The following is a 23,379-nucleotide window of genomic DNA, read 5'->3' on the forward strand; positions in this document are numbered from 1 at the left end:
AAGGATGGAATAAAGAAATTCATAGAATCCAATGAGCATGAAAACACTTCCTGTCAGAACCTTTGGGACAGAGCAAAAGCAGTGCTCAGAGGCCAGTTTATATCAATAAATGCACACATCCAAAAAGAAGAAAGGGCTAAAATCAAACAATTATCCCTACAACTTGGACAAATAGAAAGAACAACAAAAGAAACCCACAGGCACCAGAAGAAAACAAATAATAAAAATTAGAGCTGAACTAAATGAAATAGAAAACAGAAAAACAATTGAAAGAATTAATGAGACCAAAAGCTGGGTTTTTGAAAAAATCAACAAAATTGATAAACCACTGGCCAAACTGACAAAAGAAAAACAGGAGAGGAAGCAAATAACCCGAGTAAGAAATGAGATGGGCGATATTACAACAGACCCAACTGAAATTAAAAGAATCGTATCAGAGTACTATGAAAAATTGTACTCTTAACAAATTTGAAAACCTAGAAGAAATGGATGAATTCTTAGAAACACACTACGTACCTAAACTAACACAAACAGAGGTGGGAAAAAAAATTTTTTTTTTTTTTAACACGAGGTAAAACAACTAAATAAACCCATAACAAAAGAAGAGATTGAAAAGGTAATCAAAAAACTCCCAACAAATAAAAGCCCTAGCCTGGACAGCTTCACTGCAGAGTTCTACCAAACTTTCAGAGAAGAGTTAACGCCACTGCTACTAAAGGTATTTCAGAGTATAGAAAATGACGGAACACTACCAAACTCATTCTACAAAGCCACCATATCCCTCATACCAAAACCAGGTAAAGACACCACAAGAAAAGAAAATTTTAGACCTATATCCCTCATGAACATAGATGCAAAAATCCTCAACAAAATTCTAGCCAATAGAATTCAACAACATATCAAAAAAATAATCCACCATGACCAAGTGGGATTCATACCAGGTATGCAGGGATGGTTCAATATTAGAAAAACAATGTAATCTATCACATAAGTAAAACAAAAGACGAGAATCACATGATTTTATCAATTGATGCAGAAAAGGCATTGGACAAAGCCCAACACCCGTTCATGATAAAAACTCTCACCAAAATAGGAATAGAAGGAAAATTCCTCAACATAACAAAGGACAATTATACAAAGCCAACAGCCAACATCACCCCAAATGGAGAGAGCCTGAAAGTATTCCCATTGGGATTGGGAACCAGACAAGGATGCCCTTTATCACCACTCTTATTCAGCATTGTGTTGGAGGTCCTAGCCAGAGCAATTAGGCTAGATAAAGAAATAAAGGGCATTCAGATTGGCGAGGAAGAAGTAAAAGTATCTCTGTTTGCGGATGACATGATCTTATACACAGAAAACCCTAAGGAATCCTCAAGAAAACTACTGAAACTAATAGAAGAGTTTAGCAGAGTATCGGGATACAAGATGAACATACAAAAATCAGTTGTATTCCTCTACACCAACAAAAAGAACATCGAAGATCAGTGCCATTTACAGTAGCCCCCAAGAAGATAAGATACTTAAGAATAAATCTTACCAGAGATGTAAAAGACTTACACAAAGAAAACTACAGTACATTTCTACAAGAACCAAAAGAAACTTACATAAGTGGAAAAACATATCTTGCTTATAGATAGGAAGACTTAACATTATAAAAATGTCTGTTCTACCAAAAGTGATCTGTACATTTAATGCAATTCTGATCCAGATCCCAATGATATTCTTTAATGACATGGAGAAACAAATCACCAACTTCATATAGAAGGGAAAGAGGCCCCAGATAGGTGAAGTATTACTGAAAAAGAAGAACAATGTGGGAGGCCTTACCTTACCTGATTTTAGAATCTGTTACACCGCCAATGTAGTCAAAAAAGCCTGGTACTGGTACAACAACAGATACATAGACCAATAGAACAGAATTGAGAATCCAGACATAAATCCATCCACATATGAGCAGCTGATATTTGACAAAGGCCCCAAAACAGTTAAATGGGGAAAAGACAGTCTTTTTAACAAATGGTGCTGGCATAACTGGATATCCATCTGCAAAAAAAATGAAACAGGACCCATACCTCACTCAATGCACAAAAACGAGCTCAAAATGGATCAAAGACCTAAATATAAAATTTAAAACAATAAAGGTCACGGAAGAAAAAATAGGGACAACGTTAGGAGCCCTAATGCATAGCATAAACAGCATACAAAACATTATTAAGAATGCAGAAGAAAAACTAGATAACTGGGAGCTCCTAAACATCAAACACCTATGCTCATCCAAAGACTTCACCAAAAGAGTAAAAAGACTACCTACGGACTGGGAAAAAGTTTTTAGCTATGACATTTCCGATCAGTGCCTGATCTCTAAAATCTACGTGATATGGCAAAAACTCAAGTACAAAAAGACAAATAACCCAATTAAAAAATGAGCAAAAGATATGAATAGACACTTCACTAAAGACGACATTCAGGTAGCTAATAGATACATGAGGAAATGCTCACAATCATTAGCCATTAGAGAAATGCAAATCAAAACTACAATGAAATTTCATCTCACTCCAAAAAGACCGGCATTAATCCAAAAAACACAAAAAAATAAATGTTGGAGAGGCTGTGGAGAGATTGGAACACTTCTGCACTGCTGGTGGGAATATAAAATGGTCCAACCATTTTGGAAATCGATTTGGCACTTCCTTAAAAAGCTAGAAATACAACTGCCATACAGTCCAGCAATCCCACTCCTTGGAATATATCCTAGAAAAATAAGAGCCTTTACATGAACAGATATATGCACACCCATATTTGCTGCAGCGCTGTTTACAATAGGAAAAAGATGGAAGCAACCAAGGTACCCATCAACGATTGAATGGATAAATAAATTATGGTATATTCACACAATAGAATACTATGCATCTATAAGGAACAGTGATGAATCTATGAAATATTTCATAACATGGAGGAACCTGGAAGGCATTATGCTGAGTGAAATTAGTCAGTTGCAAAAGGACAAATATTGTATAAGACCACTATTATAAGAACTTGAGAAATAGTTTAAACTGAGAAGAAAACATTCTTTTGTGGTTACAAGAGGGGGGAGGGAGGGATGGTGGGAGAAGGGTATTCACTAATTAAAAAAAAAACTAATTAGATGGTAGATAAGAACCACTTTAGGTGAAGAGAAAGACAACACACAATACAGGCGGGGCCAGCACAAGTGGACTAAACCAAAAGCAAAGAAGTTTCCTGAATAAACTGAATGCTTCAAAGGCCATTGTAGCAGGGGCAGGGGTTTGGGACCATGGTTTCAGGGGACATCTAAGTCAATTGGGATAATAAAATCTATTAAGAAAACATTCTGCATCCCACTTTGGAGAGTGGCTTCTGGGGTCTTAAACGCTAGCAAGCAGCCATCTAAGATGCATCAATGAATCTCAACCCACCTGGATCAAAGGAGAATGAAGAACGCCAAAGACACAAGGCAATTACGAGCCCAAGAGACAGAAGGGGCCCCATGAACCAGAGACTACATCATCCTGAGACCAGAAGAACTAGATGGTGCCCGGCTACAGCCGATGACTGACCTGACAGGGAACACAACAGAGAACCCCTGAGGGAGCAGGAGATCAGTGGGATGCAGACCCCAAATTCTCATAAAAAGACCAGACTTAATGGTCTGACTGAGACTAGAAGGACCCCGGTGACCATGGCCCCCAGACCCTCTGTTGGCCTAGGACAGGAACCATTCCCGAAGCCAACTCTTCAGACATGGATTGGACTGGACAATAGGTTGGAGAGGGATACTGGTGAGGAGTGAGCTTCTTGGATCAGGTGGACACTTGAGACTATGTTGGCATCTCCTGCCTGGAGGGGAGATGAGAGAGTAGAGGGGGTTAGAAGCTGGTGAAATGGACACAAAAAGAGAGAATGGAGGGAGAAGAGTGGGCTGTCTCATTAGTGGGAGAGTAATTGGGAGTGTGTAGCAAGGTGTATATAAGTTTTTGCGTGAGAGACTGACTTGATTTATAAACTTTCACTTAAAGCACAATGAAAATTATAAAAAGAAATTTTTGCAAATGGATCACTAGGGGTAATAGTGAGTGATGCCACTCCCATTCCTACCCCTTGGTTTCTGGACCTTTTGATCCTGGCTGTGGGAGAAACTGCACCACATATTGGATTATAGTTTAGAGCGTATTTATCCTCCCAGAGAACATTGCCACAACCCTGAAAGGTATTGCCACCTAGCTGTCACAGTTAATTGTGTCTTTTGGAAGGGCATTCCATCATTATGTCAAGCCAGCTGCTTCAAGATGATGAGAAACGTGGGAAGATCAGTGAATTCCATGAGTGTGGGCCATTGCTGCAATTCATTTGCTGTGAAGTGAGTTCTTTAATCCACGGCAATCCTGTGTGGGATACCAAGACCGTAGATAAGGCATTCCATAAATCCATGGATGGTAGTTTTGGCAGAAGCATTGCATGCAGAGAAGACAAATCTGTATCCAGAGTGCCCCAGTAAGTACAAAACACTGCCCTTTCCATGATGGAAGTGATCCAATACAGTCAACCTGCTACCAGGTTGCTGGCTGATCACCCCTAGGAATGGTTCCATATCGAGGACTCAGTGTTGGCCTCTCCTGCTGGCAGATTGGGCACTCAGCAGTAGCTGTAGTCAAGTCAGCATTAGTGAGTAGAAGTCCATGTTGCTGAGTCCATGTATAACCTCCATCCCTGCCACTATGGCCATTTTGTTTATGAGCCCATTGGGCAATGACAGGAGTGGCTGAGGAAAGAGGCAGGCTGGTATCAAGAGAATGCATCATCGTATCCACTTGGTTGTTAAAATTCTCATCTGCTGAGGTCACCCTTTGGTGACCATTCACATGAGACACAAATATCTTCAACTCTTTGGCCTATTCAGAGAGGTCTGTCCACATGCCTCCTCTAATACCTCTTTGTCTCCAATTTTCTCATTGTGTTCCCTGATCATCTAGCCAAACTATTGACCACAGCCCATGAATCAATATACAGTTGCACATCTGGCCATCTCTCCTTCCAACCAGAATGAACAACCAGGTGCATTGCTTGAAGTTCTGCCCACTGGAAAGGTTTTTCTTCACCACTGTCCTTCAGGGAGATCCCAGAAAGGGGCTGCATTACTGCTGCTGTCCACTTTAAAATGGTGCCTGCAAATCATGCATACCTATAAACCAGGCACAAGTTTTTCTTCCTCAGTCAATTGATCCTAAGGAACTCCCTGTGAGGCCATAGGGGCAGACTGGGAGCAGACAGGTAATATGACAGGAGTGGAGACCATGGGCATTTGGGCCACTTCCTCATGTAACTTTGTGCCTTCAGATCCTGCTCAAGCCTGATCTTATATATACCACTTCATTTAATGATGGAGTGCTGCTGTGCATGCCCAACTTTATGGCTCTCTGGGTCAGACAATACCCAGTTCATGATGGGCATCTCAGGCCACATAGTGACTTGATGGCCCATGGTTAAGCCTTCAGTCTCTGCTAAGGCCCAGTAACAATCCAAAAGCTGTTTCTGAAAAAGAGAGTAGTTATCTCCAGAGGATGGCAGAGCTTTGTTCCAAAATCCTAAGGGCCTATGCTGTGATTCAGCAATAGGGGCCTGCTAAAAACTCCAAACAACAACTCTATCTGCCACTGACACTTCAGGCACCATTGGATCAGCTGGGTCGTATGGTCCAAGTGGCAGAGTGGCTTGCACAGCAGCCTGAACCTGTTGCAGGGCCTCCTTGTTCTGGGTCCCACTCAAAAGTAGTAGCTTTTCGAGTTACTTGATAAACAGGCTAGCACACCCAAATGAGGGATATGTTGTCTTTAAAATCCAAAGAGGCCCACCAGGCATTTTGTACCTCCTTTTTAGTTGTAGGAGGGGTGAGATGTAACAACTTATCCTTCACTTTAGAAGGACTATCTCGATATGCCCCACACCACTGGATCCCTAGAAATTTCACTGAGGTGGAAGGCACCTGCATTTTTCTCGGATTAATTTCCCACCCTCTAGCACACAAAGGCTCCAGGAATTGAAGGAATACCAATTGAGATGTTTCAACAGATGAATGCAACACTGGAAGTGCTCATTTTGCCAAGAAATTTGGGAGACAGCTACATGACCAGCCTACTGGAAGTGATCCATATTTATGCATATCCCAAAGAAAGGTGATCCAACTGAATGAGGAAATTATTGAACAATATCATTAATATCACATGCAAGTAAAATTTTACTGAAGATCATTCAAAAGTGATTGCAGCGGTACATTGACAGGGAACTGCCAGAAATTCAAGCAAGATTCAGAAGAGGATGTGGAACCAAGGATATCATTGCTGATGTCACATGGATCCTGGGTGAAAGCAGAGAATACCAGGAATATGTTTACCTGTCTTTAGTTAACTATACAAAGGCATTTGACTGTGTGGATCATAACAAATTATGGATAACATTGTGGAAAAATGGGAATTCCAGAACAATTGTGCTTGTAACCTGTACATAGATTAAGAGGCAGTTATTTGAACAGAACAAGGGGATACTGCGTAGTTTAAAGCCAGGAAAGATGTGTGTCAGGGTTGTCTCCTTTCTTCATACTTATTGAATCTGTATGCTGAGCAAATAATCTGAGAAACTGGATATATGAAGAAAAATGGCATCAGAATTGGAGGAAGGCTCTTTAACAGCCTGCATTATACAGATGACACAATCTTGCCTGCTGAAAGTGAAGAGGACTTGAAGTACTTCTAATGAAGATCAAAGACCACAGCCTTCAGTATGTATTACACCTCGACATAAAGAAAACAAAAATCTTCACAAATTGTGTCAGTAAGCAACATCATGATAAATGGAGAAAAGACTGAAGTTGTTAAGGATTTCATTTTACGTGGATCCACAATCAACACCCAGAGAAGTGGCAGTCAGGAAATCAAGACGCGTTGTATCGGACAAATCTGCTGCAAAAGACCTCTTTAAAGTGTTGAAAAGCAAAGATGCCGCCTTGAAGACTAGGGTGCGCCTGACCCAAGCCATGGTGTTGTCAGTCACCTTATATGCATGTGAAAGCTGGATAATGAATAAGGAAGACTGAAGAAGAATTGACACCTTTGATTTATGGTGTTGGCAAGAATATTGAATGTACCACGGACTGCCAAAAGAATGAACAAATCTGTCATGGAAGAAGTACAGCCAGAATGTTCCTTAGAAGCAAGGATGGCAAGACTACATCTCACATACTTTGGACATGTTATCAGGAAGGACCAGTCCCTGGAGAAGGGCATCATACTGGTAAAATAGAGTGTCATTGAAAAAGAGGAAGACCCTCAATGAAATGGATTGACACAGTGGCTGCAACAATGGGCTTAAGCATAACAACGATTATGAGGATGGCACAGGACCAGGCAATGTTTTGTTCTGTTGTACATAGGGTCACTATGAGTTGGAACCAATTCGACGGCACCTGATAGCAACAACAGCATGCAAATGTCTTACCAGTAAGTCTACTTCTTCCTTCCTAGATCCAATCAGCATAATGTCATCAATGTAGTGGACCAGTGTGGCATCTTGTGGAAGGGAAAGGCCATCAAGGTCCTTGCAGACTAAATTATGACATAGAGCTGGAGAGTTGATGTACTCTTGGGGTAGGACACTGAAGCTGTATTGCTGACCATGCCAGCTGAAGGCGATTATGAAGATGTTTCTTCATAATCAGAATCAAGAAAAAGGCATTGGCCTGATCAGTAGCTGCATACCAGGTACCAGGAGATGTATTAATTTGCTTAAGCAGTGAAACCACATCTGGAACAGCAGCTGCAATTGGAGTCTCCACATGGTTAAGTTTTTGAGACTTCACTGTCATTGTCCAAGATACATCTGTTTTTTTGTACAGGCCAGTTAGGTGAGTTGAATGGGGATGTGGTAGGAATGGCCACCTTTGCATCCTTCAAGTCCTTAATGGTGACAGTAATCATTGCAGTCCCTCCAGGCATGTGATATTGCTTTTGGTTTACTGTTTTCCTAGGTAGGGGCAGTACTAATGGCTTCCGCCTGGCTTTTTTTTTTTTTTTTTTTTAGCATAATCACCCTTTACTGCACTTGTTGGGAATTCAGTGTGGAGGTTCTGCTAGTTGCTGAGTATATCTGTTCTAATTATGCATCCTGGAACTGGGAAAATCACTACAGAATGGGTTTGAGAACTCACTGGATCCACTGTGAGATACACCTTAGCTTAGACTCCATTAATAAACTGACCTCCATACACCCCTGCCCTGACTGGTGGACCACAGTGATGTTTTGGGCCTCCTGGAATTAGTGTCACTTCATATCCAGTGTCCAATAATCCCCGAAAAGTCTGATTATTTCCTTTGCCCCAGTGAACAATCACTGTCTTAAAAGGCTATTGATCCATTGGGGAAGGCTGGGAGAAAGATTAACAGTATAAATTTTTGGCAATGTAGTGGGGTCTTTGGCAAGGGGACCTGGCCTCCCCTTCATTAAAAGGGTTGTGGGATTGTAAACTGACTCAAGTTGGGGAATTGATTGAGGAGATGTGACTCTTCTGGCAACTCAAGTTAGACTGCCCTTCAGTTGACCTAGAATTCTTCTGCTTGTACAGATTAAGTAAATATTTAGTAGATTTCCCATCTATTTCACTCCTAGGGACATCATGACTAAATAGCCAACACCATAACTCCGTACAAGTCAAACTATTCTGATTAGTGCTTTGACTCCCCTGTCCATTATGGTAACCATGCCCACCTTGTCTTTGTTGGTTAAGTGCCACCACTTGGTCCCTACCACCATGGAGTCCAGTCGTCCCCATTGTAGTTAGGTGTCTTAATTCAGTTAGGGCTGTTCCCACTCTCAAATCTGATTTACGTAAATAGCAATCACAGCAATCTTTAAGGATGCCGGTGCTCGCTTCACAAATTTGTTCCTCGTTATGGTGAAGGTGTATCCTCTGGGCACCGCATGGTTGGGTTTGTGGATCCAATCTGATAAATCCACTCTAACATGCTAGTTTTCCTAAGCTTTTGAATACTTCTTCTACAGCATACCAAGGCAAGTCTGGTACTTCAGCTTGATCTAGTATAGGTCACCACATAATCCATGCTTCAGTGAACCAACCAAATAAACTATTAACTTCTTTTCTAACTCTCGAGCTGAAACATTGAATGAAGAATGTGTGCTTAGTGGGCCCATATCAATAAACTCAGACAGATCCAACTTTATGTTCCTTGCAGCATTATCCCACACCCATAACAGCCATTCCCACACATATTCCCCAGGTTTCTATTTGTATGTATGAGAAAAATCAAGCAGTTATTTTGCAGTGTAGCATACCTCCTCCTGGATCACACTTTGTACTTCATCTCTTGTGCTTGTCTGGGACGAAGTCTGGTTCTAAGTCTAGAAGCAAAAATGAGTGGTATGGGTGGGTCCTGGGGACATTCACCAATGTCTTGTAAGGTATTGCCTCAGACAATGCCCCAGGCAACACCCCAGGCTCCACCCCAAGCAGTATCTCAAAGACTTCACATACAAGTGGGTTAATCTCATCAAATGGGGGTGGAAGGGATAATGGTTTTGTTGGGGAGGCTGGCTTAGCAGACAAAGATGGAATAATCTCAGATGGGAATAAGAGGGCTGGTTCTATTGACAGGAGTGATTCAACAGAACTTAGGGGCTCAGTGTCCCAGCTTCCTGATCATCTGCCCATATGTCCCCGTCCCAAGTTTCAGGATTCCATCTCTTCTTAATCAATGCCCTCACTTTAACTTCAGACACCATTTGAGTTGGGAATTCAATTGGCATTGTAATTCAGCAACTCTTACAATAAGACTCTGTGTTTGGTTTTTGGCAGTATCAGCTCTTTTATACAAGAAATAAGGCTTTCTTTCAGGACACAAGTAGCAACTTTCAGATCTTATATGAGGTGCTTGTGCTGTGACTCTGAAGCTTTGAACTCATCCCTTTCTTTCACCACTTTGTTTAGCGAAAGTAGGACCAACCAACCAGCTTCCTTATACTTTTCATTCTGACAAAATTGTAGAAAAGTATCAAATACACAATCATGCAGAGCCTTTCACTCACAAATATTTGATCCATCAGTGGTGATATTTTGCATATTTCTATTGCCACCTCATGCCATAGATGAGCAGTGCCTTCTTTACTACTGGAGGCAGAGTCATCAGTGCCTTTTAAGAGTAGCCAGACTTGAGAACCAATTCAGAAACCTCACTCTTATGATTTTGTTCTTATAGAACCACTCTCAGTACCAAATGTCTTAGGCTGAGTTCTCTAGAGGAGCAAACACTGAAGCATATGTATAGTCATGCCTTGCTTAATATGTACGATACGTTCTGTGAAATAGGACATTATGCAATTAGGACACTGTGCAAACACCATACTATATACAGGCAGCCCCCAGGTTGTGTACCCAGACCTGCCTACTCTTCTGTCTGCCTGAGGAGCAGGAACTGCCTGGGCCCATGAGCCCCCGCCACCACCTGCTCGCTAGACAATGCCCAAGCACTGTATCCACTGGATACAGGAGGCCAGCCTTGCTGGGTATGTGGCTGCGGGCCAGGCCAGGGCTGCACGAGAAGCTGGCATCAGGACTTTGCACACATCTGGGCACATGGGGGGAACTCAGAGAGGTGGCCTCAGCCACCAAGCAGAAGCCGTGCGTATGAGTGCCAGGAGCACAGCTGGTAGTGGCAGCCCTGGCTGCTGCAGCCCATTGGTGCAGCTACTTTCTGATCATGTGTAGCTGCCCCTGGAGCTGGAAGACCACGAGCACCCAGGGCCCAGCCAGCGCCTGCAGCAGAACAGGAGGAGCCACAGCAGGCACTGCTCTGCGCTGAGAGTAGGTGGCTGCTGGGCAAGTGAATGAAGCCAGGAGGAGAGGGAGGAGGAGGAGGAGGCGCTACAGGGATTGGAAAGCACCCACTGCTTATTCACTCAGGAGGTTTGAGTCTTTAAAACCATTAGGGGGAAACAATAAACAAAAGAGCTGCTTTCCCTTTGAAAAAAAAAAAAAGCCTTATGGCACTACAGACATGTATGCTGGCAGATGTTGACTAAGTGGATGTTACGCAACGCATACCTGTACACATAAACACACATAGAGAGAGAGATTTGTTTCAAGGAAGTGGCTCATGCAGTTGTGGAGGCAGGCAAGTCTCAAATCCGTGGGTCAGGCGTCATGCTGGAGGCTTCTCCTGCCTCACGTGGTTGCAGGGACTGATGAAACCAAAATCAGCAGGTCAGATGGCAGGCTGCTAGCTTATGTCCCAAGAAGTGGAGGTCAGAGGATGATGAGTCAGATGCAGGATCAAGAGTGGACGAGCTTTGCCAGAACATCCGTATATATTGGATGTAGGCCACACCCCCAAGGAAAGTTCCCTTTCAACTGATTGGCTGCTCACATCAGATCATAAAATGGAGGATGATTTTATAATATCTGCCAAACCACTGAGAATCATGGCCTAGCCAAGTTGACACGTAACCTTAGCCATCATAGGCAGCCAAATCCTTCCAGCCCCCAGGACACTCAGCATCCTCTCTGAGTTATTGAACCCTCCTCTGCCTCACCCTGTCACTTTGTCCCACTACTTAGGGCCTTGCCTTCCACACAGAGCAGATCTGCTTTTTCTTCCCCATGCTGGTCACCCAGTTCTTCAACCTCTATACCTAGAACAGGTTTTTAAGTCTTATTAAATTAATACATAACTGTCAAGTATTTGTTGAACTCTCTCCTAATATGTGCCAGGCAATGTATATAAGGTAGTAAACAAGACAGGTATTCTCCATGTTCCCATGGACCTTAAGAGTCTAGCGGAGAAAACAGATGTTGAGCAGATAATTACAAGTATGACAAGCCTTAGGAAAGGAGACAGATGGGGTACTATGAGCATATAAAATAAAGGGAGATAAATGAAGATGGAGGGAGCGGTGATCAAGGAAGGCCTTTTGGAGGTCAAGGGGCGTGGTGTGGAGCAAAATGAGGCCAGTTAGATAGATGAGTAAGTGTCCAGCCATGGACACTTAAGGACTTGGGCTACATGAGCGCTTAGACTAAGGTAGCAGTGGAGGAGATGGACAGAGTAGAAGGATTCAAGACGTATGTAGGAAGTAGAGCTGTCAGGACTTGGCCATCAAATGTGGGAGGTGAGGGAAAAGGAGCAGTCAAGGATGACCTCTAGGTTTGGGCTTACACAGTTAGGAGGATGACCAGATTTTGTCACATTGAATTTGAGATGACCATGAGGCATTCATATAGAGATGTTAAAGAGGCAATTAGTTAATGTAATTGATATCACTAAATTACATATCCAAAAAATGTGGAATTGGCAAATTTTTATATATATTTTTATAACAATTTCAAAAAAGACAATTGGGTATACGGGTCTAGAGCTCAAAGGAGAGTGGATTAGAGAGAAAAATTTGTGTTTCCATCATATGTTAGGTTCAACCATATAAAATTGATATTTTTTGTAGGTCAAGAACTGTAGAACATTGGTAGTTTTGTTTTAACCTAATAGGCAGTAATTAAAGTTGGAAATGAATGAGATACCTTAGAGAGTTTAGAGAGAGACAAGTGTTTAGCACACACCCTTATGGAGTATCAACATTTATTGGTGGGGAAAACAGGAGACAGCAAAAGAAACTGAAAAGGAGCAACCAGAGGAGGAGAAAAATTAAGAGCCTAGCATGCTGAAAGCCAAGGACTGGGAGAATTTAAAGAAGGAAGGAGTAAATCAGTCTGTCAGATGCTGCTGAGAGGTCATATAAATTGAGGCCCAATAGGCATCCAGTTTGTTAAATTGATATGCGTGGAAGCCACACTTGACCTTGGAAAGGGTGTGTGTGTGTTGGGGGCTTGCAGAGTGACTGAGAAGCATTGAAATGGAAAGCCAAGTGTAGGCAGCTCTTTCAAAAGGCTTGGCAGAGGGAAGAGAAAATAAAAGCAATAGCTGGAGGGAAAAATTAAACAGAAGAAAGACTTCCACCAACTTGAGACAGGCAACATTCTTTTTTTCCCAGACAAGCCAGATCTTTAAATATCAGCTCTAGTGACTTACACTTTATATTGTCACACAGGTAAACCAGAATATCAAACGTTTTATACAACAGTAAAAAAAAAAAAAGGTGAAAATTCATTCTTGTGGGTATTAGACAAATCCATTTTTTTCAGAAACACCAGTAGATTCTGCAGTTGCCCCAAATGATGGTTTGAATCTAGTTCTCAGCTCAGCAGGCAGTGAGCTGAGATCTTGTATCTCACAGGGAGCGTAAGAGAGTCCAGAGACCTGTGGTGTAGAAGGAAGAGCAGGGGCTTCACAGTCAGACCAGGGGACAAATCCCAGCGCTAACCGAGAAGAATCACATCTCTGAGCAGGTTCCCTGCTCTGGTCTTGCAGGGTTGTTGTAAGGTCCCAAGGACATAAATACAGAAAGCCCTGGAATAGTGCGGTGCTTAGGAGATAATAAGTGGGCTGTTGTAACCTGTCGTCGGTGACTGTTAATCATTTGTGGTTGTCATCCTCACACCAGTCCCAGGTTCTGCTTCCACACATCTTTGCCCCGTTAGAATTGAACCATATGTACTGGCCTTAAATGTCTAAAAAGGACCTTGAATTCTGAGAGCCATAATTTTCTCCCTAAATTTTTAAAGGGGTGGATGTGTCTTCCAGGAAACTCCTAAAGATACGAGGAAAACAAACATAGCTGGGAACACTGGCTGACTTAGTAGAGGAGATTGTCGGTTTTCTCAGTAGCTGAAGCTGTTATGAAAGGCTATTTAAAAGATACCCACCACCACTCCTTTGCCAGCATGACTCACAGAGCTCAGAAGAGTAGAATAACAATAGTCATAAGTGTTCACATTTATTGCATACTTACTGTGTGCCAAATACATTTATTTAAATCATTACAGTAACTTTACGATGTTGATACTGGTATTAACGCCATTCTATAGATGAGCCTGAGCCTCAGAGAAGCCCCACTTTTACAAATGAGGAAATCAAAGCTCAGAGAAGTTAGGTAATTGGCCTGGGGTCCCACAGCTAAGAAATGGTAGAGCTGGGATTTGAACCTAGGTGATCTCACTTCAAAGCTGTAAGACTTTAGGGTGGCAGATATTTGTCAGCGCTAGAGAGCCCTTGAAATCATGTGTAGCGGTCTTTCTTATACAGCTCGTCCCTGGCACGCTAGAGTAAGTACAACCTTTGCAGTTGAGTCCAGCCTGAATTTGCCACTTACTAGCTCTGTGTTCTTGAACATGTGACTGTGCCTCGGCTGCTAACCGAAAAGTCAACGGTTTAAGCCTACCAGCCGCACCGTGGGAGAAAGATGTGGCAGTCTGTGTCCATAAAGATTTACAGCCTTGGAAACATTATGGGGCAGCTCTACTCTGTCCTATACCGTTGCTATAAGTTGGAATCAACTCAACGGCAACTCTTTTTTTTATAAAGTAGAATAATGAACCTCATAAAATCGTGTATGCAGGCCAAACAAAATTATATGAAGTGAATGGCATATATCAGGCGTTTGGTAAATAGCGGTTTTGCATTGTAAGTATTTTGATTGTAAGTTGTGGTATAATTGGTTTGCAGTTGAGAGAAGCTGAGGATGAGAGAGGGGAAGGGATTTAGCCAAGGTCACACAAAGGCAGAACCAGAAGTCTAGTGCCATATTTTGGCCCCTGACCCTGCTAGACCTTGTGGGAGAAGGCCACTTGGTTGTTGGAGCAGCCCTGATAGACAGGGTGTCCGTGAGCCTCCAGGTAGAAAGATAGATTGATTCTCATAACAGGCATTCTCATTAATTACTGTTATTGCAAGCCTGAGGAGAGTGGCACCTTCCCAGAGACTCCTCTCAGTGAAAGGCATTCTTAATGAGGCCACTTAGCACAGTCAAGGTGGAGAAGACAATTATACCAAATATCACCTCTTTGTTCTGTCATTATTTATTTACTCAGTAGACAGTTTAGGCTGGGACTAAGGGCACAGAAGAGAGTGAGAACGAGGAGGTTCTCAACCCTGAGGAGCACATAGGCACACAGTGTGCTCCTGAGACCAAGGCTTCTGGGATTCCCTTCAGGGCCTACCACTTGACCTTGCCCCACCCATCAGTCCTCAGAAAGGCATCTGTACATCCTGTCAAAAGCAAGTCCCCAGGTCCTGCTTACTGGATGACTAAACATCTTGATTTTGATGTGTTTCAGCTGGGAAGGGCTACCCCTGCAAGACTTGTAAGATAGTGCTGAACTCCATAGAGCAGTACCAAGCTCATGTCAGCGGCTTCAAGCACAAGAACCAGTGAGTAACCATCCTTTAAAATTCAAGGGTCTGCAGCAGGAACTCAGGGCCTCTGAACCAGAACAAAGCCAACTTCTCAGCTAAAATGGAACCCTAGCAGCTTTTTCTCAGTCAACAGAGGATGAATCAGTTAACAGAAGTGGCTTCTCTGTAAGTTTTTCTCCCATCAGCTTTTTCCCCAATCTTTGGACCTCCTGGGCTGAAGGTTTTAGTAGAGAAGCATAGAAGATTTCTTTGATGGTCCCCTAAGAGTACCTGGATTTCCTGGCCTTTAGCAACCTGAATAGAGATGCATTTTTCACTGGCCTGAAGACCTGTCTTTGCTGCCATCAATGTTGTGGCAGGAGCTCCCTCTACAGGCAATTGCCAAATGGGACCAGGTTCTTTGACTGTTCAGACATTTGTTTATACCTTCTGAGTGGTAACCAAGACAGACCCAGGCCCTGTTCTCAGGACCTTACAATCTGATGGAAGGAGACAGACAATTAGCAAGCAAACAACTAGTAATTATGGATTGTGATAAGTACTTTGAGGGAAACAGGTCTCACAGCTCCTGATAACTTTGAACATGACTAACATTCATTGAGTCCCTATTCTGTTGGAGGCCACATGCCAAGCAAATTCTCTCGGGTAATCCTCACAACAACCCTGGAAGGAAGTAATTCTTATCCTCATATTACAGATACAGGGAACCAGTGTTCCAAGTGATGCCATGAGGCAGAGCCGTGATTCACACAGAGGCCTCCTGGCTCCACAGCCAGGCTCTTTCCTGGGCATTATGCTGAGAAGGGGTCATGGTACCATGTGAGGAAGAGGAGAGAGCCTGCCAGGAGAAGCCCCCATGGTTCTGTTCTATCCTCAGAAGGGAAATGTATGGTGTGAACAGTGGGCCAGGTGTTGAGACATCTTTTTTATTCCTTACAATGTAACCTTCTAAGATCAGAATTATCATCCCTCTTTTACAGATGAGAAAACTGAGTTTCAGGCAGGCAAATCTGCTGAAATGATTGCTTTGACTTTGGTGGTTGATTCTGCATTGCTCATTGAACGAAGTAAATTAAAGGTGTTAGAGTGTTGAAGCCAAAAATGTCCTTGATCCTCTTTACTCTGCTAGAGTCCCCTCTCCCACACTGTAGGAAACTTCCTCTTATGGGATGTTTTTAATTTGGGGGGCCCTTGAGGCTTATCTTAGGTATAAACTTGAGACAAGTCCCAGCAACCCAGCCTGGGGCTCACACAATATTTCAGCACACCTCCCTGCAGCTTGGCTGATGGTGACTTCTGCAGAGTACCTGGATCCAGCCAGAACACCAGCACCTAGGCCACTCTGGTACTGCCATGAGGCCACCCAAACTTGAAAATGCTAGTGTTTTTCACTGCTCTCTTCCTACCACTTTCCAGCTGTGTGACCTTGGGTAAGTCAGTGAACTTCTCAGAGCCTCCATTGCCTCTGCTGTAATGATAATAGTTACCTTTTGTGGAATGCCTAATTCAGTCTCATTTAATTCTCAACAGCAGCTCTGAATTAGGACCCCCGTTGTGCAACCCAAGGAAACAATAATGTCAGGTAGGGTAAGTGACTTGCCCAAGGTCACACAGTTACTTGGAGATAGATCCAGGATTCGAATCTGTTTGACTTCAAAGCCCATTCCTTCTTGCTCTGCCACTAGCAAATGGAACTACTTAACCTAACCCTATAGGCTGATATGACAGTTAGAGAGAGATACAGTGAAACTTGTGAGAGCCAGAACTCAATGGAACTGTCTTGTTTTTCTGGGTCTCGCAAGTTTTCCACCTTGGACAGGGTACAGTCTTACCAGTTTTCTCTGTCTCCTTACTAGTGGAAAATATTTGAGTTTTCCTTCTCTGACAGGTTTCCACCTTCCACAGGTTCTGGCTTTCACAGGTTTTATTATATACATAAAATGTCTAGCCAGGAAGGGAAACTATTAGAGAGAAGCTTTCAGTCATTCAACATGTATTTATTGAGCACCTGTTGTGTGCCAGGATCTGTTTTGGGTGCTGGCACTATAGTAGGAACCGAGATTAATATGTCCCTGATCCTTTGGATCCTCCCTCTTGTGGTAGAAGCAGATCCTAAAAAATCCGTACGCAAATGAGACAATATCAGGTGGTGGAAGGTGCTCAGAGAACGGTATAAAGAGTGGCACAAGAGCCATTGTAGGTTGGGTGTAAGGGGGAAGGTGGTACAGGATGAGGTTGGTGAGGTGGGCAACATCCAGGTTGTCTGGGGCCTTGTAGATCAGGGTAAATGGTTTGGTACAGGGGAAAGATGTGGGCTGCAGTCCTGAACCCACCACTTAAAGGATTACTTTGCTTTGAGCAGGTCACATAAACTTCTGAATTTCAGTTTCCTCATATGTAACATGGGGGTACCGATCCTGTTGCAGAACTGCTATGAGAAAGAAATGGGATGAGGGAAGCAAAGCACCCAGCCTCGTGCCTAGCGTGCAGTGGACCTCAGTGAAGGAGACATACCATGATTATTACTCCAGAGCCCTGGAAGAGCCATAATATTAGAATAAGCTACTTAGAGCACCTTCATAGCCACATCACAGACTGACACTTTCCCTTTGTTCCTTCTCAAATTACAGGTCACCAAAAGTAATGGCATCAGCCCTGGGCCAGATTCCAATGCAAGGGCAACCCATTCAGAAAGACTCCACCACCTTGGAAGACTAGCAGTGTTTCTGCTCAGCACCCCCAGTCGGACCAGCCCTGAGCCAGTGTCCCCTGACTGGTCAGCTGTTGGCTCCCTCTTACTCCTTTCTTAGACCAGAGAGTACATGTGCCTAAGGCAGGATTGAGCCACAGGCAGCCTTTGATTGGTCCAGGCAATTACAGTCATCCACTCCAGTTTGCCGCCACTCCTGTTCCTCCATTTGGTGCAAGCCACTGTAGATCCGGACAGGAGGGATGGGTTTTGAGAGGACTTGGAGTTTCAGCGGGTGGTTCCTACCTTCTCCCTTAGCCCCTCTGGGCCATGTGTTCCAAGACCTCAGGGCCTATCTTTACTCTAAAGGTCAGTTTTGGACCAATCTCTGCAGCTGAAGACCTAAGCTCTCCATGGACTCCAGGCATCTCCAGGGAAACCTACAGCATTCGTGCCAGACTTCGGCCAGAACAGGAAATGCCAGATGGAAGTGGCTGCTACTTGGGAGCTTGGAACTGATGTAACACTCCTCCTTCCCCCAAAAAAGGTAGGCTCTCCTGAGCCTGAAACCAGATGCTGACAGGTTGCACAGGTTTCTAGCCACTGTGCAATCTTCTTCTGGAGCAGTGACACACTCCTGGCAGAGCACTGCTGTCTCTCCTGTCTCTTCTCCACAGTTCCTGAATGGTGCTAAGGAGTTGCAGCAGCTGGGGGCAGGCTGGAGCCAGAGGAGGCCTCAGTACCAGTAAGCTTGTGTGATAGCCCGATGGGGACCTTACCCTGTCCCATCAGAGGCACTCTGACCCAGGGTCATGTGGGAAAGTACCCTACATGTAAATTTCTATGACAGTTCTTTGCCCTTAAGGCAAACTGCCTCATGCCAGCCAGCCCAGAGGTTCATTGCTGCCCTTCAGCCCCGCTGGCCCTCTCCTTCCCATGTGCAGCAAAACCCCCTCCCCAGGGGCTGTGGTGCTAGCCTTTCCCCATCACCCACCAGGGGATTTCTGGGTAGCAGTGAGGCTGATGGGGCCCCCACGGAAAGGAATAGAGAGCGGATGCAGATTTCTGCAATGAGGAAACATGTTCTCAGGCCCCAAGCCCAGATTTCTTCAACTTTGCTGTGTTTGATGGCTCGGTACTTTGCTGGAAATGGATTTCTCCTTTTTGCATTCAAACAAGAATTCTAGGGAGTGTGCCATTGAAGGCCCCGCTTCATAGGGTCAAAAAGCCCCTAGCTGCTCTGGTAGCCTTCTCCCTCACTGCCTGTTCTTTTGCCTGTGAAATGCCTTCGCATATTGCGTGTGGGTGTGTGTGCGTGTGCTTGTGCTCTGCCTCTTGGTCACCGAAGCATCCAAATAAAGAATTTCTCCCATGAGCCAGCCTGCAACTTAATAGACCTGGGATTTGGGGCCATACTGCCATTGGATCTACTGTGTCTGTCTTGACCTGCCACCCCCCAAGACTCAGACTCCCAGGGCCTTCAGGACTGGGCTTGGGAGTTGGGACAGAGACAGATATCCAGAAGACTGCTGGGTGCCCCAGACTCCACAAAACTTTATCCACTCAAAGCCTCAAGGACACCTTAGGAGGAGTTAAGCCAGGGATCAGCTTTCTGTTTTGAAAGGATCACCGCTGTGTGGAGAAGGAATGCAGGGGGGCAGGAAAGGAGTTAAGGAGACTGGTGTAGAAGCTGTGTCCTATATGGCTCTTTCCAGGCTAATGACCCAGCCTCACTCATCTGCACCCCAGTGCCCAGAGTAGGGTGTCATGGAGTGTTTGCTGAATGAATACATGAGCAGAAGTGGCCTTTTCTTGCTTTTCTCCTACTCAGAGGTTTGTTCCGTGGGACTTACCATAGGCCTGGTGGTTCTTAGAAGAGCCTTTTCCATGGCCCAGAAATGTGCTGGGAAAGGAGTGAACATGGTAGCCTTGGGGGCGCTCTTTGTCAGCCTTTATTGCAGACACCCAGATCAGAGACAGGTGCCCAGGCAGCCTCAGCTCCGATTTTCCACTCAGCACACTGCCTAAGCACCCACTCTGTGCCAACTGGGAAGGGACCCACATGGTCTTTGGTTCTCAGCCTCTCAAGCTCAGACTGCCTCAGCCATTCCCCCAGGATCCCTCTACCCTACCCAGGATGTCAGAATTGGCCCCATCTTCCATGCAAGGAAATGAAGGGCAGAGGGGCAAGTGGGCACTAGACCATGAGCCCTTGGCCAGTAGAACCTCTTGGTCTAGAGTCAGGAATCCTTGCCAGCTATGTGCCCAGCCAGTTCTGAGTGTGGCGAGGCAGAGACGAATACTGTCTTGCCCTTGAGAGCTCATACACAATTGAAGATCACTATGAGAGTGTCAGATGCAGGCACTAATTTGGCCAAGGGTATGAAATAAGTTGAGAAACTAGCATTTCAACACTATTATCTCATTGGATGTGCATGTCAGCCTTTGAGCTAGGTGATGATATTCCTATTTTATAGAGAAATATATAAGTTCAAGAAGTACAGTGATTTGCCCAAGGTCTCTCCACGAAGAAGTGATAGACTGGAGAATGGAGTTGGTTCTCTACACTCCTAAACCAGAGCCCTTTCCAAAAAAGGCCCAGAGACCTTCTCATGTGACCCCTGAGGCCTGCCCTCACCCGTCTCTAGGCAGGGCCATGGCCTCAGAGCCATAAGCCACTCAGGGCAGGAATAGCAGCAGCACCCACCAGACAGATGGGATGAAGCTCGATGTTTATTTTTTACTCCAGGCCTCCTCCCGTAGCGCTCATAGTTGTACCCAAGATTCCCAGTGTTGTATATTCCAGTTATAACTGTAAGAAGCCTAACTCAAAGTGGTTAACTAAAAAGGGGAATTTATTGATTTACATTATGGAAACTCTAAGTTCAGGAATAACTTCCTCTAGTTTGCTTTCCTCTGTGTGGCCTCTTTTTCAGACAGGCTCTCTCCAAGAGATGGCAAGATGGCCACTGGCAGCTCCAGGCTTCCTAATAGATTTGCAGCCACAGTGGGAAGAACATCTTTTTCTGCTAATTCCAGCAAAAATTCTGGGATTGACTCACTGGCCAGCTTGGTCCTGTTCCCATCCCTCTACCAGTCATGCTGGCGAGGGGGAAGTGGTGCTCTGATTTGGGGCCTGGGTCATCTACTCCACTCCTAAAGCCAGGAAGGAGTCAGCTCCACCTAAAACACATTGAGAAAAAGGAAGAGTTGCATCCCCAAAAGAAGGAAATTGGGGGGCTCATACCAAATTTGGGGCAGTGGATGCTGTGGGCAAAAACAACTCTTGTCCACCATACCTAGAAATTTACTTATTTAACCATCTCTTCTTTTTTTTTTTTTTTTCAACTTTTTGAGATACAACATAAATTTAGTAATGGGCACCAATTTTTAGGGTACAGTTTGGTGAATCTGTACCCTACACATATTTGATGCATCTTCATAGATGTGTATACCTCTGGACAGCCACTCTCCATATCAAGATACAGAACACTTCCAGTCCGCTAGAAAGTTCTCTCATCCTCCTTCCTAGTCAGTACTCCTCTCTATCACCATGTTTCTGCTTGCTCTTGAACTTTATAAAGTGGAATCGTATTCTTTTCGGTTCAATATTATGTCCGTAAGAGTCATCCATGTTATTGTGTGTATCAGAAACTTGTTTTTATCATGCTGCATAGTAGTGCATTATATGAATATACCACTACTTAGCCATTCTACTGTCGGTGGACAATTGGGTTGTTTCTAGTTTCTGGCTATTATGCATAAAGCCACTGTGAAAATTCCTGTATGTGTCATTTGGTGCACATGTGCACAAACATACCAGGAGTAGAATTGTTACATCATGGAAGAGCTGTATGTTTAGCTTGTCTAGATACCACGAAATGGTTTTCCCACGTGGTTCTGCCAATTTACATTCCCACCTGCCACGTATGAGAGTTCCACTTGCTCCACCTCCTTGCCAGCCATTGGTATTGCCAGTTTTTTTAATTTTGGCCGTTCTGGTGGCACCCAGGTACTTGAACCCAGAAGTCCTGACTTTATATCAGTGCCCCTCTTATTCTAAGCACCCATGAGATCAGCTTTGAATTGCTGTAGCCTGGAATGGTCACCAACATCAATCCCTAGGGCCCACAGTAAACATCAGAGAGAGTCCCTGCCCATGATTCTGGTGGCTGGGGAAGGTCTCTGGGAGGGATCGGCCATGGAGAGGCAATCTGGTGCAGTAGCGAGGAATTCAGGTTCTGGAACTAGGCAGCCAGGGCTCAAATCCCAGTTCTACTGCTGCTGAGCTGTGTGATCTTAGTTAACTTCCTTATGCCTCAGGGTGAAACATTAGTACCTACCTTATTGGGTTATTAGGAGTGCTCGTGGCACGGTGGTTAAGTGCTCAACTGGAAACCAAAAGGTCAGCAGTTCAAACCCACCAGCCACTCCATGGGAGAAAGATGTGGCAGTCTGCTTCTGTAAAGATTGCAGCCTCGAAAAACCTATGGGGCAGTTCTACTCTGTCCTACAGGGTCGCTCTGAGTCAGAATCAACAGTAAGAGGATATTGGGTTATCATGAGAATTAAGAGACTAGAGATATGTGAAATAATTACAGTGCCGAGCATATGAGAAATGCTATATAATTGACGGCTGCTGTTGTTTCTGTTAGTGGCCTGAGGTAAGCCTTAAGTTTTCCTGGAGAGGTGAGTCCATTGGCAGATGGTGCCTCGTACAGCCACCTATATGAAAACCGATGACTTACAACAGAAACCTAATTCAGTCGGATTGAAGGAAAAAAAAAAAAAGGCAACATGTTGGCCAGAGGTGGTTTTTCCCCTGGTCCTCACCAAGAGGTCTTCTGCTGCTGGGGAACCTAGGCTTATTTCTGGCCCCCCAGGCTCTGTGGCTGATGACACCCAAGGAGTAGATAAAACAGGATCGTGCATGTAAAACTCTTAGCCCACAGCTGGACACAGAGCAAGTGCTTGGGAGGTAATAAGCCCTCAGTGCAGACACACATCAGTATATGTACCTGTATAGTAACCATAAGGGGTTGCAGGATGGATACTGGCCTGGGAGTCAGAGGTCCTGGGGCTGGCCTGAGCACTGTCCCCAACTTTATGTGACCTGAGGCCTTGCTGTTCTTCTCAGTGAAGTAGAAGTTGGAAGAAATCACAGTTCCCAACCACAGGTCCTAAGAAGGTAGTGATGGACAGTTAGAGGTTCTTCCCAAAGCAAGTAAAAGAGAAAACCCTTCCCTCACAGCAGACCTGCCACATGAGCTGTTCTTACCCCTAACCAGATCCTATGATGGGCAGTCACTAGTATCAAATACCACAAGAAAAAGTTTCTCCTCTGACTACCTGTCCACCTAA

General features: G+C 44.3%; 1 protein-coding gene across 2 annotated transcripts in view; it reads left to right on the forward strand.

Moving 5' to 3' along the window:
• The window catches only part of ZNF346 (zinc finger protein 346), a 58,622-nt gene that overhangs the window by 31,077 nt on the left and 4,166 nt on the right, over positions 1 to 23,379 (forward strand). Inside the window, exons 6-7 of one of the 2 annotated variants that reach the window (XR_010321027.1) lie at positions 15,251 to 15,344; positions 17,960 to 18,763. Coding sequence is in view for 1 of the 2 variants with exons in the window: in XM_003404682.4 (XP_003404730.1) it covers positions 15,251 to 15,344; positions 17,960 to 18,047 (182 nt within the window). In the remaining variant the exon portion in view is untranslated. Of the gene's footprint in view, positions 1 to 15,250; positions 15,345 to 17,959; positions 21,303 to 23,379 lie in introns of those variants that run through there. The other variant, XM_003404682.4, reaches the window with a different exon arrangement.

This window comes from Loxodonta africana, chromosome 2 (assembly GCF_030014295.1).
Source record: "Loxodonta africana isolate mLoxAfr1 chromosome 2, mLoxAfr1.hap2, whole genome shotgun sequence".
NCBI lineage: Eukaryota > Metazoa > Chordata > Mammalia > Proboscidea > Elephantidae > Loxodonta > Loxodonta africana.